This window comes from Sapajus apella, unplaced genomic scaffold (assembly GCF_009761245.1).
Source record: "Sapajus apella isolate SASKATOON/1434 unplaced genomic scaffold, GSC_monkey_1.0 scaffold6, whole genome shotgun sequence".
NCBI lineage: Eukaryota > Metazoa > Chordata > Mammalia > Primates > Cebidae > Sapajus > Sapajus apella.
In genome coordinates this window covers 52,391,764-52,412,234 of record NW_022436946.1, presented here as the reverse complement: position 1 = coordinate 52,412,234, position 20,471 = coordinate 52,391,764, and the positions used below count along the sequence as shown (strand labels likewise).

At 38.0% G+C, this 20,471-nt stretch overlaps 1 protein-coding gene across 1 annotated transcript in view; it reads right to left on the bottom strand.

The window, feature by feature from the left end:
• Positions 1-12,183: 12,183 nt before the first annotated feature.
• Positions 12,184-20,471, bottom strand: part of GPR63 (G protein-coupled receptor 63) — a 33,730-nt gene continuing 25,442 nt past the window's right edge. The window contains exon 2 of the mRNA XM_032275216.1: positions 12,184-14,795. Within this exon, the coding sequence (XP_032131107.1) occupies positions 13,386-14,645 (1,260 nt within the window). The 5' untranslated portion in view covers positions 14,646-14,795 and the 3' untranslated portion in view covers positions 12,184-13,385. The remainder of the gene's footprint in view (positions 14,796-20,471) is intronic.

Below are 20,471 nucleotides of genomic sequence, written 5' to 3'. Positions count from 1 at the left end.
ATTGAGGTTCATGTCACATTTGTGGGGTCAGGGTGATATACCTAAAATAATGTTTAGACCTACCAAGGCAGCCTGAGGAAGCATGGCTAGAGAGAGAATTTTAATTCCTTTAAGAAAGAAGCAAAACTGCTAAAAAAAAAAAAAAAAAATAGCCCCAAAAGTCAGAGTCAATGGAGGACATCATTCACAAGAGATTAAGTAATAAGGCATTAGCCAGAATGTCAGTGAGCAAGTCAAGTTACAGAGCATGAAGACAATCAGAGCACATGGTATAGAACAAGGGCAGAGGAGATGTGAGGGCAACAGAGGTCTATTTTCTTCAAATGACGGTAGAGAGAGAGATCTGAAGGCATAAAAGAACTATGCAAAACCGAGAACTTCAGCCCCCACGTTTAAGCCAGCTCTGCACCCAATTAACTTCCTGAGGCCGTTACATACTGGCCTTATTCTTGTAAAGTCCATTTCTTAAGGTTTACAAATTCTTGGGTCATTTCCCATATTCTTCCATCTAGCCTTCGTGTGCACTTGTGTTGTAATAGATTTTATTAGTATTTATGTGTGGTAAGGCCAACAGATCAGGAGATGATTGCCATTGAAAAGATAATTTATGCTACTAACAGTTCCCAAAAGAGTACATGTCATGCCATAGGAGGCTATACTGGGATCTGTCACAGGGCAGACAGAGAAGGGGAATCGCGGGCTGAAGCTTCTCTTGTGTATTGCTCAGGGGTGAGGCAGGGTATGCAGACCTGAGATGGGTTAGTGTGGCTAGTCCAGTGAGCCCTGGAGCCTAAGAGCTTTTCCTAGTTGTCTGACTGGGGGAATTAGGGAAGGTGAGGTGTATGGGTGACTTCGGAAATAAAAGCCTGATAGGGAAGGTGTTTGTGGGTATGAACTTTATCAGCTGCTCAAGAAGGGCAACTGGCCAGCCTCTAACCAGGGTGCCCAAACTAGGTCAAGACAGCATTTGAAAAGCTATATATCTTCCCCACAGTGACAGTGTTCTCATGGTTCACTTCCTAGCACTCACCATATCCCACGTCCCAGATTTTAATTTTTGTCATAGGCATGATTGCTGAGTATACACTTGTGGATAATGGATTCCTTTCCAGAAGTGGAAGGAACTGTTGTTTTTACTCTAGTGTTACTCCTAACCCTTCTAACATCCATAGCACTATTTGTCAGCCACTGGAATTACATTAAAAGCACGCAGGTAAGCACCCAGGCTACAGAAAGGGTCAAATTTCCATGAGGCTCTGCTTCTGAGAATCAGAACTTCATAACCAGAGCCACAGGCCTCCAGATACCCTTGTGGTCAAGCTAGCATTTCTGAGAAAGGTGGTCTCTGGCCTTCAGTTAATAAAGACCTGAGTAAGAACTTCACCAGCCTGAGTCCCTCCTCACTATCTAAATCTTTTCTGCCTTTCTGATGGTCACCATGTCTGAAAATTTTCCCAGGAATAACCTAGCACAAAGAAACTACAATTGTTTTTATTATTTAGATTTCAAAATCTTCTGTTGCCCTGGCCTCCAGGAGCTGTGTGCCTGACTAGATTTCTGCCCTACTCTCTGAAGATATAAGGGCCAATAATGTTTAATAAGATCTTGAATTTATTTCCTGTGTCTCTTGCTTGCAAATGAGAAACACATTACTTTAGGCCACAATGTGGATATGCATGTTTTATCTGTGTCAGAAATTGTGGGGTGGTACTTCTGCAAATTACCAGCACTGAGTTGTATTTAGTAATGCTGAACCTAGTGTATGAGATGTATATGAATATGAGATGAAGTATAGTATATGAAATGAAGAAGTGATAAATAATGTAGACAGGTCACCAAGCTTAGAGCCAGCAGATAGTGGAGGAGTTGAGGACAAGTTGAGCAGGACCAGAGGCAACAGGATGAGTCATGAGGCCCAAGTTAGGTTGATTGGAACAATCAGATTCCAAAGGAAAATCCTTCCTAAATGAGGAAAAAATAAAGTGAAGGAAACAAAAAAGTACAGTTAAGAGGTTGGATAGGCGGTGTTACAATGTGAAAAACGCCTGAGTTTCAGTGTCCGTACAGACACAAGTTTAAACTCTTGTTCTGAAATCAGCCCAACTGTCTGTAGAACTGATGTTTATGGTTTTTTTGGAATAAGCCTAGAAATTGACCCTCATGGTCTTAAAACTTGAAAAACTTACATTGTCTTATCTGAGTTCCTTTCTGAGGAAGCCAACCATCAGGTCTCCCAGGCAGTGTCAAGAAACTGAAGCTTTCCAATTAATCACTGCATCTGGCCAATGAGATGTCAGACCCCACACTTATCATGATTGCCTAACCAACTACCTGCTGCCTGTTAACCAACTCCTTTTCCTTACCCCCCTCTCCAATTCCTGTTTTCCACTGTGAAGTTTCATTTCTTCCCTGCTATATAAGCCCCTAATTTTAGTCACTTAAGGAGACATATTTGAGATTGATCTCCCATTCTTGGCTGTAGCACTAGGAGCCTTCTTCCCTGGTGATACTCATCTCAGTGACTGGCTTTCTCCATAGTAAGCAGCAGGACTTAGACGGAACCCCTGGTGTTTCAGTAACAGTACTTCCACTTTATGAGTCGGGTAGCCTCTTAAAATCCAATTAACCACTTGGAGCTTTAAAGATTTATAAAATAAAATAATATTTACCTCCCAGAGTTATAAGGACTAGTGATTAAAGATAAAGTATTTGCATCACCTAGCAGGCATCAAATAAATGACTTCCATTAATATAATTATTTGGTTGTGAATTTCTAACAGCTTTAAACAACAATAAAAGTCTTAACCAGGAACTGAAAACCGAAATCATTATTTATAACACTTACCTTACCTCAACCAACATTGAACCTTTATTAAGAATTTACATATTTTAGAACTTATTAATTAAGCAGAGTAAGTAAACACGTTTTGCATGTCAAAGTCTGAGGTAGTTGCTAAAAACAGCACTACCCACCCCTGCATGTACCATAATGTTTCCTGGGACTTTTTTGTTTCCTTGGTTTTTGTTGTTTTTTTGTTTTGTTTGTTTGTTTGTTTGTTTTAGATATGGAGTCTTGCTTTTTGTCCAGGCTGGAGAGCAGTGGTGCAATCTTGGCTCACTGCAACCTCTGCCTCCCAGGTTCAAGCAATTCTCCCAAGTAGCTGGGACTAAAGGCACATACCACCACACTGGGCTAATTTTTTGTATTTTAGTAGAGACAGGGTTTCACTGTGTTGTTCAAGCTGGTCTCAAACTCCTGAGCTCAGGCAATCTGCCTGCCTTGGCCTCCCAAGGTGCTAGGATTACAGGCGTGAGTCACTGCACCCAGCCAATGTTTCCTGTTTTTACATGGCTATCCATCTTTGTTTTAAATGGTGAGTGTTTTAAAGATCTGATGCTAAATTTAAGTTTTCCCCACTTCAATACACTAGTAGACTGATTTGGCTGCCTTTTTGTTCTTGTAAATTTTCTTTTTTTATTAAGCCAACTGTTTGTTCTTGCACCATGTTAATGTATGTACCTTTAGTCTATTTAAAATGTCACATCTTGGATTGACTTTTTATTCCCAGTTTCTTCCTGGCAAAGACAATGAGCACAGTGAGCATACTTAATAAATGTTACATAATAATAACTACTAAATGTTCCTTTAAAAATCTCAAGCAGATTTTTTATCTTTAGCTTCTACTTTGGGATAATTATATCCTTCCCCAACGCTATTTATAGCTCCCATCAGGAAGAACAACTGAAAAAAATGTGTTCACGGTCCTGCCAAAACTATGGTGAAAGTGATTTAAACTCTGAAGATCTGTGACCAGTGTTCAAAATGGCATTCAACATATGTATATCTAATTCCATCAACAGAAAGTTTTTCCCAACCCAAATCTCCATGATGGAGGTGGTTATGGAACATGACTTATGACTTGTCCATGTCCTCATCATCATTCATTAAGCTTACCCAAAACAGTAACAGAAACACACCTTACATGCTGGTGTTCAGTCCAACTGCATGTGCACTCTTCAGCTGCATCGTAAGTCATCTTCTCCTTCTGCCCTGTGAAAAGCCTGATCCCCAGCATAGTTAGTTGAAGCCACAAGATGTAGTCACAGGGCCACCTTATAAATAAGTAAAATGGAGGACCTCCTCCATGGTGTGAATTGGAAATTATAGGGTCAAAAATATATATACATATGTTCAGTACTCAGGGCTGCCAGATTTAGCAAGTACAAATTAACAATCTTACTCACTCTATACATTAACATTCAAACTTGCCTAGATGGTATAAGTAAACCCCTAGATTACTTTCTCTTTTAAGTCCAGGAAGCAGGTTAGATTAGTTGGTGACTCACCAGAGACTGAAAACATGGGGGTTAATCTCAGTTCTTGCTACCAAAAACTTATTTGGCTTGGAAAAGTCTATTCCAGTTTTTACCAGCAAGATTCTATTATCAAAACGTCCACTTCCAGACTTTGGGAGGGTACTGCTCTCTGTGAGCCACCATGGTAAATGCTGGGGAAACCATGAACAAGCTTAGTGCCCTGCCCTCAAGGAGCTTAGCATCTAGTAGTAGAGAAAGTGTAATTAAAGGAGAAAGGTGTGGGTAGCAATAAACATTTATATCTATATAAGAAGTCCTCGGTGAAGGGGTAGGAAGAGGTGACTGCCATCACATCTTTGTTAGATTACATTTCTATTTCCCTTCAGTATGCATCTTGTTTTACTGTATATTTGTTTTCATGAGAAGGCTTTTGCCCTTGTGAGAGATCAAGTAAAACCTAATAGCAGCTTGGCAATAGCAGCCTTCACACACATTCACATATTGTGATGTCTTTCAGTCTAGGTTAATCATAGCTTTTGAGATTACCTTTGGGAAAATTGTATAAGAAAAATCCTTTATTCCCTCCTGTCAGAGATAAATGTCTTCTGTGCCATTTGCAGTTACCTTGCTAATGAGATGAGTCCACATAGAGGAGGTGTGTCTCTGGCTGACAGTTTCCCAAGGACTCCCAGCATCTATGAACAAAGAGTTCTTCCAGTATAAGTCCAAAAAAGCAAAAGTGATAGCAATACTTACCAGAGCAGGTGGGCTATGGAAGGCCAGCTTTGGTCCCCTCAGAAGTTTAAGACCAGGTGGAGGAGATGAATTCTTTAAAAAAAGTATTTTATTTAAAATATTATAAAAGTTCCATTATTATTGCTTCTACTGATTAAAATGTACCTATTAGATTAAGATATTTTCCAGAATCATTTGTCTAGCCTCTTCTCATTTGATAACAAGTTTTTCCAAAGCTTGCAACCTCACTCTTCAGCCCTTTCCTTTCTGACAGTAAATCTTACTGACTCGAGTGAAGTGAAAAGAGCTCTAAAGCTGGGAATTGGGGAGTCTGGTTTGAATCCCAGCTCTCTCTCCTAACTGCTGCAAAAATTTGGTCAAGTCATTTAATTGCCCCAGAACTAGTTCCTTGTCTGCTTATTAGGACATAATGTATTCAAAAACCTCTAATGGAGGTTCTGTCACAGAACAGATGATAGAGTACATAATTTTAAAATATTGTCTCATTATTTTCAAATATATCTAACAAATTACAGTACCACCATTTTTCAGGATAGATTTTTATACCAATTACTTAATTGATTAAGCAATTCTAATTCTTGTAACAATCATGAGTTTAAGTGTATCTTAAAATACTACCATTATATGACACGTTGAAAGTTCTGTAACACAGCAAGTATTTCAAAGCTGATGTGGGGACCCAAAGGACCCCGACTTCCTGCTCAGCACTGATATATCTTTGACAGTTAAATATGCTCCAGTAACAATTTATATTATTAATTGATTTAATCACCTTAGATAAACTATATACAAAGTGCCTGCTTATCCCAAATTCCAAACTGATGGATTGTTACTGTATTTATATATACATAGACTTTTTTTTTTTTTTTTTTTTTGAGACAGAGTCTTGCTCAGTTATCCAAGCTGGAGTGCAGTGGTGCAATCTCAGCTTATTGCAACCTCCACCTCCCGAGTTCAAGCGATTCTCATGTCTCAGCCTTCCAAGTAGCTGGGATTACAGGCATAGGCCACCATGCCCAGATAATTTTTGTATTTTATTAAAGACAGGGTTTCACCATGTTGGTCAGGCTGGTCTTGAACTCCTAGGCTCAAGCAATCTGCTTGCCTCAGCCTCCCAACTGCTAGGATTACAGGTGCAAGCCACCATGCCCAGCCATAGACAGACATTTAATGACACTCACAGAAGTCCCACTGGGTCAATTTATATATGAAGATGCCAGTATGATTCTGATCCCCAAACACCAATTCTTCTGAACATTGGTTTTCTCCTTCAGTAATTGTTTAAAAAAAATAAAAAAATAAAAACAACATATACTAACAAAATTAACTGAGTGCCTACCATATCCCAGGTCTGACTCAACACTGGGGATGCAGCAGTAAGCAAAACACTGCTTAGTGGCTCAAGGGGCTCAGTTTGTGGGCAGAATCACTTCTCAGGGTGAGCTCTTTCACAGTTTTCCTCTGTGGAACTGCTGAAGTCCTTGGCAGTTTTTACTCTTTGCGTTTTCCTTCCCCAGAACACAAGTAGATGGCTCCAGCAGGGGGTAGGGTGCAGGGGAGAGCAGTGATCAGGAAAGCCTCACACTGCCTCCTCCATTTAGGCCCCACCCAGCCTTGCCAGATCTTCATCACCTCCACTTCCTTTCCCTCATTCCTGGCTACTACAGATAACCCCCAATATTTCAGACAGATTTGTACACAATGGAACCCTAATTATACACCAGGGTGAAGGTCTATTCAAAAGGAGTTCTGGGATCCACGTGATCTGAACAAAGTAGCTGGGTGCTCCAATATTTCTGCTGCAGTCAGCAGGTTCTGTGAAGGCTCTCTGACGTTAGAGATGGTGTATCCCAGGCTCCCAGGGCCCCAGTCAGCCTAATAGTCTTATTTATGACTTAGCCAAATACAGTCCATGACTTAAAACCAAGACTGCACCAATCTCAGTTTAGCATTAATATCCACATCTTGGAATACAGATGTGGATATTAATGCTGATTATCTGATGCATAAAGTGTAATATTCATTCAGTATGACATTTAGTAAGCTATTCTCACAAGGGGCTTGATTCCGTTTTCAGAGAATAATAGGGGAAGGTGACCTAGATATGAATCCTAGCTATTCCTGAAAAATATACTTAACTTCTTGGGAACAGTTACCTCAGCTAGAAAAGGGAAAATATTGTGCATTAAAATAGATTGAAAGTGTATTTTGACCACAATTAGTGGCCAAAATAGGGCATCCGTTATTATTAGTACTATTCTTGTACTTTCACACTTAGAATATTGTTGTAACTATAAATGTTTTCAAATTCCTTAAAAGTATTGCCTTTAATAAGTATCACAGAGAATGAAAGCTTATACAGAAAGGACATTAGTTTACCTAATCATCTGATTATTACTCCATTCTAAGGAAGTTTCAAAATCAAGTGAAAATCAGAGCAAATAAATGGTACCCTGTGATTATGCACATTAAATGTAGTTAGAATGTGTATACCATCCTCTGCAACAAGTTTAACTTTGTCATTTTATTATTAAACTCCCACTTATGCAACACAGGTTTATGTGACTGTATTTTTGGACCATCACCTCCAGCATCACAGGATTTTATTTCATACAGTACTTTAAATTTGAAGATCGCCATTGTGATGGTCTTCCGATGGGTTAATTTAGCTAGGCTATAGTTCCATTATTCCATCAAATACTAATCTAGGTGTTGCTATTAAGATATTTTGTAGATGTGATTAAAGTCTATAATCAGTCCACATTAACTAAAGACTAACCTAGATAATCTGGATGAACTGATTCAAGCAGTTTAAAGGCCCAAAGAGTAGAGCTGAGGTTTCCCTAAGAAACTCCATCTGTGGACAGCACCTTCAGTCTGTGCCTTAGAGTTCCAGTCTTCCCTTCCTGAAAGCCTGCCTTTCATATTTTGGACGTGCTAGCCAGACCTACAATCATGTAAGCTAATTCTCTGCAATAAATCTTAATCTCTTCTACTAGTTCTGCTTCTCTGGTTAAATCTTAACTGATATAGCCATGCAACTGTTATTTTCTTTTTTATATTAAATCTAATTAACTGTACCTTGATGTGAAGGTAGAAATGGCTCTATAAAGGTTCTCTTTATTATGGACGGATTGAGTGGGGCTCATTATTCTCATAGCAGATGTGAATATGGTTTTAATTCAACATGTTGCTTTATTATCTATTTTGCTGTAGCTTTCTTACCTTTTTGTGTCAGAAGGAAACATCAAATGTAGATTCAATAACAATCTGCTTTTGTAAATCAATCTTCTTTTGTGACTGTGACTTAAAACTTCATGTTTAACTGGCACAAAATTGAAACTCATATACAAATAATGTTTCCTATGGATTTGTAAGTGGAAATGCAGTATGAAATAATTTCATCAAAATAGAAGCAGACATTATCACTGCTTTGCCAAACTGACAATCTAATTTTAAATAATTCAGCAGAAAATTTTCATCACTTCCCTAGACATAATTTCTTAAAACTGTTTAACAGCTTTATAACTCTACTAACAGGTGCTGACTTTACTACTAGTTTTTTTTGTTTGTTTGTTTTTGAGATGGAGTCTTACTCTGTCACCCAGGTTGGAGTGCAATGCCTTGATCTCAGCTCACTGCAACCTCCACCTCCCAGGTTCAAGAGATTCTCCTGCCTCAGCCTCTCAAGCAGCTGGGATTACAGGTGCCCACCTCCACGCCTGGCTAATTTTTTGTATTGAGATGGGGTTTCACTATGTTGGCCAGGCTGGTCTTCAACTCCTGACCTCATGATCCACTCACTTCAGCCTCCCAAAGTGGTAGGAATACAGGCATGAGCCACCGTGCCTGGCCCTACACTACTAGTTTTTTTTTTACCATTTCATCTTGAACCACTCTGAGAACTCAAACTAGACTACAGTTATATGCACACAGGCCTTGAGAGCTAATTTGAAAATAACACCAAGGCAGCAGAATTTGAAGCTAAATTCAGCTTTTCATTATCCATGACAAACTTTTCTAAATGAGATGCAGTAGTCCTAAAAAAAAAAACAAAAAACAAAAAAAAAAAAAACTCCACTTTAGAAATGTTAAACATTTATTTATTTTCTTATCAGGAACTCTTTTCTTGGTTGCACAAAGAACCATATTTTTTGATATTTAAATACTAGAACCCATAATTCAAGGTGGTTTTCTTTTTCCCATATAGGTCAGTTACTATTGTAAAATTAATTAATTTTCATTACAAAGGTCTACTACCAACAGATATAACTTACCTCCAATAACAAACTTGTGCTTTGATATTTTTTATTTATTATAAAAACTGAGTTTTCAATGAAGGCAGTTTAGCAGGACTATAGTTTTGAAAATAAATCTGAACGTAGCCATTCTTTAAACTTAAAGTTATTGTAGAATAAAATGTCAAGCAAGTGAAAACTTTTCTGTGATATATACAGAAATGATATATATGTAAATATTTTCACATAAACAAAAACAAAGATCAAGAAAAAAATTAAGTATCTTTATGGGCAACAGAAATACACAGATTAAAAAGTTTTTTTTTAAATTTTACTTCAATGCTTCCATTGAACACAACTGGCAGAGCAATAGGAATTAGATAAATCTTTACATTTCTTCAGGGAATTACATGTAATAAAGACATCTCTCTAGAAGAAAATAAAATATTAGCATAATTAGACTCCTGAAAGTCGTGCCTTTCAATTAAGTCACTCTTTTTGCTCTACTGTAAAGCTATACACTTTATCAGAATTTTGCCAGTTGAGAGAAAATAAAGCTAACACTGCAAGATCCAGCACAAACACAGGTGGCAGCAAATTAGGCACAGTGATGTGTAGATTTTCCTCTCAATGTGGATTACCCATGCCTAGGAGATAATGGCTTGCAATGCAAAACAAACATTGTGGGATAAAACAGATGATATTCAAATAGATATAGTTTCTATAGGGATGTTTCCTAAAGTGTTTCCCAGGGACCACCTGAGCCAGTCAGGCAGAGTGCTCAAAAAACAAAAATGCACATTCCTGGACTCAACCACAGACCCTCTGGGGACCCAAAAATCTGGACTGTTAACAAGCTCCCTTTGGGATGCTTAAACACGTATTAAAGTTGAAATAACATTACTCCATACTATCTGGAATTTCTCTCGCATCTTTCTTTTGACCACAAATATTTTATTATCTTTTTTCATGCTTCTGACTATCCAGAAGGAAAAACAGGCAAGCTGAAAACCATTTCTGATTATGCCTGTCAGCAGTGAGAATTAGTAGTGGTATCTTTTCCCACCTCAAGAAAATATGGGGCAATAGACAACATATGATTTTGCACCTACATTTCTTTAAGGTGCTCCGTAGTACCTATTCTTTAAAGCTTTCAAAATGTATACATAATAAAAAATGTTCAAAACGGTTTGTAAACTCTCATCAGATCAAGATTATCCAGTGTAAAAAGAACTGCTGTTCAGTGTTGTTGCTGAATTCTCACAAAGACCCCTTCATAATCTTTGTTCACAAACAGGGAGCATCACAGCAGGCACTCCAGAGCTCTCACCAAATGAGGTACTGCCTATTAAGCAGCATGAAAGTACCTAGAGACTGCCCATAAAATAAGAACAAAGAAAACAAAGCTCAGTTTCAACTCCAGCCACAAAGGAGTCTTCATGACCTACCAATATGTAAGATGAATACAGATCATGCTGACTTTCCTCCGAGAAAGTCTAATCAAAAATGTCCTTATCGATATCTGCTTGAAATCCAGTTTATATTGAAAATGGAAAGCATAATACACTTCAACATGCTACTAGTATCTACTACAGTGCTTATGTCCTATAAATTCCCTATGAACAAAAATAATTTTACCTGTGAATAAAAATTAGAAATTAAAGAGGTAGGTGACTATCATTTGAAGATGATCCCAATAACAACATGTTGAATAATATGCTTGAGTCCCCAAAGAGCTATTTAGCTGGACAATGAGTTCCAATACCGTTACAATTTCCTTAAGAGCAGGGTTTCCCAGGTCTTTCGTGATGTCATCAATCTTTCAATACCCTAGCTCCTGATACGGTGCCACAAGCTCTTCAGACATTTAATATTAGAAATAGCTAATGAAGTAAAATGTAATGAAGTAATACTGGAGACCAAAGGGTGATGCTGAAGTCATCTAGGCTCTTCAAGTATCTATACCCTGGTATGGAGGAAAGCACATTTGACAGGACATTAGAGATTCATCTAATCCAATTCTCTGGTTTTACAAATGAAGAAATAGAAGCTTATTTTTTCCACTGGCTCACAAAGCACTAACATCCTGAAAAGATGCTATAAATCCATGGTTAACTTACCTAATTAGTCAATGATGTACCTAAGTGGCTATACTTTCAGCCCTTATCCCTGTAGGCTGTTTTATAAAGTGAGCCACTGGTAACAGAGAAGCTGACCAAGGCCCTAGATGCACCCTGGGGGCAGACTGTCAGCAAGAGAAAAATAATTTGAAATGCCATACATGCCCTATTAAAACTTGTTCTAGGCTCAGACCAGGTTCATTTTCCCTTCTTTGTAGGAAACAAACATCTGAGCACGTTCACAAACTCTAGCTCTGCTAGGGCAAGCACTGGGGCAACAATGCTATTCTGCCCAGAACACTTAGAACTAACACAAGTGGACAACTGGAAACCTCTAAACCCTCAGAGGCAAGACCTACACATAGCTATCTTTAATTTTTCAATAACTGTCAGTCACTTGTTTTGCAAATTAAAAAAAAAAAAAGTTAAAAAGTGGTTGTAGGCCAGGTATGGTGGCTCACGCCTGTAATACCAACACTTTGGGAGGCCAAGGCAGGCAGATCATTTGAGCTTAGGAGTCTGAGACCAGCCTGGGCAACAGGGCAAAACCTTGTCTCTACAAAAGAAAATGCAAAAAATTAGCTGGGTGTGGTGGCACACACCCGTGTGAGTGGTCACAGCTATTCAGGAGGCTGAGACAGAAGGATCACCTGAGCCTTGGAGGTTGAGGCTGCAGTGAGCCATGACCACACCACTGCATTCGGCAGAGTGAGACTCTGTCTCCAAAAAACAACAAAAAAAGTAGTTGTAAGTGATTTTTTTTTTCTATTTTCCAGTGTTTCTGTAATGCTTCCATATTTCTTTTGGTAATAAGAAAATAAAGGCTAATTTTTAAAAAGAATATTTTAGTCTAAAAATTAAAGGATGCATAGAATTCCCTCTATGAGACATCTAAATGAATGAAGCGTCTGCGTGGCACAGTGGAACAGTGCAGCCCTGGGATTCTAGAGGTTTTTGGATCTGAGCTCTACCACTAACCTTGGGCAGGATTTTAATTCCTCTGAGACCTGCTTTCTTCATATGTAAAAAAATAATAATACCTACATCACAACCTGTGAGGATAAAATGATGCACAGTTCCCGACACATAGTAGGTGCCCATAAATGTCAACCCCTTCTTCATATACTCCACAAAAACCCTTGGGTAAAAGGAATCACCATAGCCTGCACCAGCACCCACCATCCCTCTCACTACATTCCCCTTTTAAATTTGCAAGAATGCCATCTCCTCAATTTCTCCCTGTTGCTCTGAAGAGTTGCTATGGTGCTTAGAAAACTGTCTACATTTTACATTCTCTCTTTTACAGCTGTACATGCAGATAAAACATTTATTAAACTATCTTCCCATAAATGGTAATGCACGTTTCCTAAAGCACATGTATAGAAACAATTCTGAAAAATAAGACTGAATTAATTTGTACATTGTCTCTTAAAGTGCACCAAAGTAAATAGTAATGATCTTTCAAATGTCACTAACCTTCTTGGGTTAGTTTTTAAAATAAAACTAAATATATATTGATGGAGGCATATGGCTCCAATGTGATGGCAAAATGCAGCAGTGTCTTCCAGAATAAAAAAGTATTGATAAACTCAACTAAGCATACCTTAGCAGCATACAAAATGCCTACAATTCAATGTAACTGCAGGCTCAATAAAGCACAATCCTGATTCTTACTATGAAAATAAATCAATCAAGGAAAAACTCCAAAACCAAAGAACCATCTCCTCAGCCTAAATTGAGGGTTTCTATTGAAACCTGGAGGTAATATTTGTAATCACTTTCCTATTGTTTATTCTTGGTAACAACTATAATTACCATTCTTTCTTTACACTGCTCACACACATACATATAAAAACCCTATAAAAAAAAACAATAAAGTGGAGAAGGTATGCGAAAGAAAATTCAATGTCAATAATGAACAACCATCACCCAAAATGTGAGTCAGTTCCAATATTCACACCACTGTCCGATGTTCCCCACACACGTAGACAGCACTGGGACGTATCCGTCGCCTTGTGTGACCAGGGAGCTGAGGCAAAAACTTGAAGGACTTAGGCATCATGTCCAGGCAAGCATCATGGAATTTCTTAATCCTCCAGTAGTAGATCAGTGGATTCAATGCAGACTTGAGGTAGCAGAGCCAGAGTAGCCCGGTGCTAATCTCAAAAAAGTTGTGCTGATAGTAAAAGTGCTCACTGAATGTTGCCACAAGGCTGTAAGTGGTGAACGGGGCCCAGCAGACAATGAAGACAGCAAAGAGAATCAAAATAGTGGTGAAGGCACGTGTTTTAAAGCCCATGTCAATGCTCATCTGGAAAGGTCTCTGTAGACTCATAAGACCCAGTTTGCTGGCCTGGCTGAGGCATATACCTTCAGGGTAGCTATGGATTCTCAAGGCATTGTGCCGAAGGGTGTTGAGTATGCCCATAAATGAATACAGTATTACCAGGAAAGGTATGAAGAAAGAAATGAGAGAAATCAAAATCACATAAGCCTGGTAACCTGGATTGGTTGTGTATCCAAACACACACTGGGGAGCTCGGGAAGGTATCTGCAGGTCGGGGTTTCCTATAGCTAAAGGAAAAGCTACACAAAAGGAAGTTGCCCAAGAAACTGCAATCAGAACCTTAGCTCTATAAGGGTTTAGCTTATCCTGCCTCTGGACTATAATAAGGAATCTATCTATGCTAATGATGAGCAGGATCGCTACTCCTTCTATCACAAATAACCAGAAAAACATAGCAGATACCCTACAGAAGAATTTCCCAAAAATCCATCGGGTAGTAAGAATAGTCACCAGGGCAAAAGGCATGTTAAGCACTGCAAGCAGCATGTCTGCAAAAGCCAGGCTGGCAAGGAGGATGTTAATTGCAGATCTCATGGCAGCTTTTTGGTAAACCATGAGGCAAACAACCAAGTTCCCAAGAAAAGACACAAACAAAATGAAAATCATTATAGCAGAAAGGGTGATCTGAAGAGGCAAGTTTAGGCTCTTAAATGCTGCTGGTGGTGTGGGCACAGCTGTATTATTCACTGTCAAGGAACTCAAACCAGTGGGAGCCATGGTTTCAAAACTATATCTAAGCAGCGGACTGATGTCAGGATGCTGGAATGGTGGAGGAAGTGTAATATTCGTGTAGGTGTTTTCATAGACTACAAATGTTGTGTTGGATGTCCCGGTATGGAACGCAGTCAACACTGCTGAGAAGACCATGGTTTCAGTAGGATGGAAGATGCTAGCAGAGATGCAGGTGTTCTTCAAGCATTTCAACACAGAACAGCAGTATCAGGTTCCATTAATGGGCTTGGAAATACATTCTGGAAAATGGACAATGAGTTCCATCTTCCACAAGAGTCCTTTTGCCTGAAAACAAAACCAAAACATAAAAAGTAAATGAGAAATGATATTTGTAAATAACATTTAACTTCAGGGATGCCTTTCATCATGAAGGATCAGTTTTGCTCTTTTTGACCCTTTAAAAATATGTTAACCTCCAGTGTAGTCAACACTAAAATATTGTTCTGTTACTTTATCTTTAGCCAACTATGGTGGAAATTTCATGACATTCATACATAAAGCAAAAGTGCAAGGAATCTCAAAATGTGTTACTGCCCCAAAGACCGAAGTTATAATCTTACTGTTAATTTTAAAAATATATCCAGTGGTTTTCACTTTAATGAAATGTTAATTTTAATTTTCATGGCTTTTCTATAGTTACTGTTAATACAGATTTTTTTTTTACCTGGTTCTCCTGAGAGAACTATTTTTTTTTTAATTAATAGTTCTTTGGTACAGGTTCTTACTCTATTTTTACATTAGCACTAAACTGGATGGCAAAGAAACCTAAAGCAGGTTTCCTACTTCACACATAACAATTACACACTTACATTCTAACAACCTTATAAGTAAGTACTAGGTAATTATCAATGAAGGTCTGAAACATTTTCTTGGCTTGCTGTCTACTTATTTATTTATCCATTAATTCACCTATTTTTTCATTTTTAGATTTTGAATTAAAAAATCATTCATTTTTAATTTCTTACTAGAAGCTCCACCACCAATCATACTGGAGAAGTTACTCAAGTGGAGAAGAAAAATTATAAGTAAGAAGTCTTGGTCATATTTTCAAAAGTTCTATTTTTCTAAAGCTCTCTTTGCTTCTCATGTCTTCTCTCCCAAGTCCACCGACTTTCATCCTTTCTTTTCTGATATGTACACATGTATCTTCTGTATTTTCTTCTCCCTAAAAAAACCAATCTTATTTTGTGTTAGCAACTTGATCAGAATATGTCAAGCAAATAACAAAGATGAAGATGTTAAAGGAGAAATGACTAGAAAAATGTTCAGGTATGAAGAATCTATTTGAGAAAACTTAGAAACGTATTTAGTTAGCTTGCTCCAAAAAGTTTCTTATCACATTTCTCTTGTCCTAACCTCCAATTTCTTACTCATGTATCTGCAATTCTTGAGTTTTCTGTAAGGGACTTTGTTAATCTGCTGTTTTATTCACACATTTTGTGGTATGGGTTTTTCCTTCAGTAGGTCTTTACTGGAGAGGTAACCTCTTTATGGTTAGAAAGAGGTCTCTGGATTTCTGCCTAGATTCCTTTAATAAGCTCTTTAAAGACTGGGGGGAAGAAAGTAAATGCACAGAAGTTTAAAACAAAATTGCAATTTACTCATGATTTTGACTTAGAATTAGTCATTGGTTTTAAGGGTCATTGTCAAAATTTCATTCATTCATTTACGGGTGCATATGGGTAGGGATATCACATTTGTAAGACCCAAGATCCAGCAATGCAGCCAAATCAGGGACTCCCTACCATACCTATATCTCTACAGTCCCAACTTTTTTGTCCAGGGCTGCCTTTATAAAAAGAAGAATCCTTATCTATTCATTCAAAATATCAACTTTATTACTTACTTTCAATTTTACAGTTTAATTTATTTGCCCTTACTAGATTTTATCTGTCCTTACATATTCAATTTGCAGCAGCTTAGTGTGGCATCTTATTAACCACAAAGGTGCCAAGGGGAAGAGAGAAGTGGTGGTTGGAAGATTACACCATAATCACCATCAGCCTCTACAGAAGTACCCTAAATGTAGATATAATTAAGAATAAAGACTGTGCTTAATTATAAATTAACCTCAATACAAGTCTACCTCTAGAGAAAAATTATAAACAGACAAATGTGTATCTTAAGCCTAATGTGACAGTTAAAATTGTGTTTGACCAAGTAAACAAACATATACCCATCCTGCACTATGACACAGTTTAAAATATTTCATTTCCTTGACCATGTTGAGGAACAAAACAAAAAATAGAATGAAGCCAAAGTAAAATCATAATTTAAAAGATGGCTTTTAACTTGTTACATCTGCATAGTCGCAATTATCTTTCTACCATCAAAGCCTCCCACAACTATAAAAACTTCTAACAATTCATTCAATATTTCATCAAATATTTATTTAAGAACCTACTCTGTGCCAGGTACTAAATAGAAAATGGCGAGCAAATAAATGGTTTCTAAATTTCTGGTTAAAAATGCAGACTGCCACAGAACAATTTATTCTCAATACTTTCAGGGAAATGGGCTTTGAAGAAACTGAAACAATCCTGTAGATCCCTAGAGAATCTCTGGATGCCAGTTACCACAGAAAGTATAGATAGAGCTGAAAACTGGAAAACTGGCTGAAAACCGGAGCCACTGGAACCCCACTCCACCCATAGTTCTCCTCCTTTCTGAACAACCATGTGAAGGCACGTACCTCCATTTCAGTAGCCCAACTCTGTGGCTCAACTGAACTTGAGAAGCACTACACTCAAAAATATCAGTGCAAGGCTGAAAACAGAGGGTTGAGCAAGTGCATATTTAATTTGAGAACCTAGCTCCTTTTGTCATCCTGCTCTTAGACTGCCAGAAGCCAGGCACATGTTGCCCATGCAGAAGACTGAAGAGCTGTGACTAAACAGCCACAGAGAAAAAAACCTCTAGATACTAACATCTGAGGTTTTCCAATCACCTTGTATATGGAAGCCCACCCACTGTCAAACCAGCCCACGAACACAGAGATTCTAATCAACTTTTCAGTGCCTAATAAATATAAATGATCAATTTCTCTAAGAAATAGTTTAACAAAAAGATTAAACAAAAACATTTTTGTAAATATTATGGAAAGTGGAGGTTATAGTATTCTCTTGGTCCTCTTTCCTTAGTTTTACCTGCCTCTGGAGTGCTTTATTTTATTTTTTTGAGACAGGATCTCACTCTGTCACCCAGGCTGGAGTGCAGTGGCACAATCACAGCTCACTGCAGCCTCAACCTCTCAAGCTCAGGTGGTTCTTGGAGTGTTTTCAATACTTGTTTTATTCTCTGCAAAGACTTTATTCTCCTAGAAGGCAGCCATTGATTTTATTAATCCCATTGTTCCCTACAACCACTATGCTTTGCACATAGTCCAATAAATATTTGATAAATTCATTTGCATTATGTTTTGTGGGATCAATTTTTTGTTTACCTATTTTAATATTCATGAAATATGCACATAATTTTAAAAATAATTAGATAAGTTTTAAGGTGATCATCAAACCCTGTCCCAACCTTCACTACCTCATTCCTGTTTTTAGAGGTAATCATTCTTAATTATTTTAAAAGCTTTTTTCATATATTTATTCTTTATACATCTAAATAGAAGAAACCACTTTTTGGTTTACCAATTATAGATATTAACTCCTGATTTCCTGTAAGCACAAATGTAGAGTTAGCTGTCACAGCATTTCCCAACTTATTTCTCTTCCCTTTGTACTATCAAAATCTTTATTTGAAAATTTTGAATTACAGTAGTGTTTGTATTAATGTAGTTATGTAAATAGTATATTTACTGATCAACAGAATATTTTCCTTTCTTAACTTTTAGAAATCCTAAAATTAACAATTCACTTATGTATTTATTCTCCATTTTTTTTGTTTTGTTTTGGCTGTTTGAATGTTTTTGTAAAGTTTTTTGTTCAAGTCCTTTGCTAACCTTTCAGCTGAGTTGTTTATCTTTTTCTTATAAATTTGTTGGCATTTAAATATATATATATATATACACACACACACACACACACACACATACATATTTTTCTCAAAGAAGCGGCTGTGTAATTTTTAAGTAACAGAGGTTTATTTTGGCTTACAATTCTGCAGGCTATGTGAGAAGTATGGTGCCAGCATCTGCTCCTGATGAGGTTTCAGGAAGCTCAAAATCATGGTGGAAGGGGAAAGGTGAGAGCAGGAACAAGAGAGTGAGAGGGGTTGGTGCCACACCCTTTTAAAAAACCAGATCTTGTGTAACTCAGAGCAAAAACTCACTCACTGTTGGGAGGACAGTGTCAAGACATTCTGAGGGATCTGCCCCATGACTCAAATATCTCTCATCAGCCCCAAACCTCCAACATCGGGGATTACATTTCCACATGAAATTTGAAGGAGACAAACATCCAAACCACATCAGTATCATATTCTATGGTATGGATTCTATTCTGATTCTTTTCAGAGCAGGAATTTATGGAAATTACATGATTAATGAACTTTGGGCTCAGTTCCAACTCCCACTCATCCCAGAACTCATGCCATGGTTATTGTACCAGTTTTGAAATGCAGAGTTAGAACAGACAAACTTAGCAGATTCCCTCACTGCTTCTCTAACCTGTGGAGCAAGGGCTATAATGGTAGGAAAGGCTGACTGCAAACCCCTAGAACAATCTATTTCTACCTATGAAAACAGTAAATCAAAAGCAACATTTTATTCCTGTAGAGATAACAAAGATTAGAGTTACCATCAAGGACTTGGAAGATGAAAGTGATAATTTCTGCCATATCTCTATTCAAGTTGCCTCTTTGGCTTTGTAGAAAACAATGCATTTTAAAGAGTGCAGATGCTGTACCAGATGTGGTTTTACTGATGGAGCAAATCAATCTGCTGGCAATTTGCTGGCATCTGGTACATGGCTATTGATCTGTCAAATTCTGGTTTTCTCTATATGTGTTAGCAAAGACTACTTGAAGCATTTGCTTACACTACTATCCTACCTCAGGGATCTGTCAAGTCTTTAGCACACTACCATAATCTAATCCACAGGGACCTTGGTTGTACTTCTATTCCACAGAATGTCATGCTGTCCATTACATGCTGACTACACAGTCTACAGATTCTGCAGGGCCTGGCTCAAGCTTCTCAGGGCAGAGACTTCCCACCAGCCCCGGTCCCAGACCAATCCTCTAAAATGCTGTGCTCACTGCATACGCTCTAAAGGTTGGCCTTAATTCCACTGATCCCAGGATGCTGGGAAGAATCGAGTGGCACCACTTTGAAAAAACTGCTGCTCTAAAACTCTTCTACTCCATAACAGATAAACAGAAACTGGCTGCCGGTAAAGCCTAGGAGAGGACTAAGGGAATAAGCCACGTGTTCCAGCCAACTCATTACTGACAGCAGAATAAAACAGGTAGGACTTTGAAATACTGGCTTACTCAGAGCACCTGCTTTTGTCTTGAATAAAATGAAAGTCTAAAAGAAAGAAGAATGCCTAAGAGAAAGGAGAGCTCTTATCTTGACATTATGGAGCATCTCTGTCTCATTCTGGACCAGTGGCTGCACTTGAAGGAACAGATGTCACATCATTGTCCTTCTGCTTTTTGGAACACTCTTAGCCAAGAAGAATTTCACTTAGTCCTCTCTTCATCCCAATCTTTCCTCTCATCTAAGAAAGAAATGAAACCACAAACTAAGAGAGGAAAGAAAAAAATGTATCACATATAAATGTATATTCCTTCCTATGTTAGGTCCTTGCTACATATCCAGAGATTCCAATTAAAACAGGGGGAATGGTAGTCAAAGGACACACCGGGACGGAAGTACACTCCTGAGTTCTGTTACGAAAAAGGTGGAACCAGAAATAAAGAACCAACCATTCCACCTCAGAAGCAATGTAATTTTCAACTTTATTTCATTAAAAAAAAAAAAAAAAAACCAGGCAATCACTTTCACTGGGC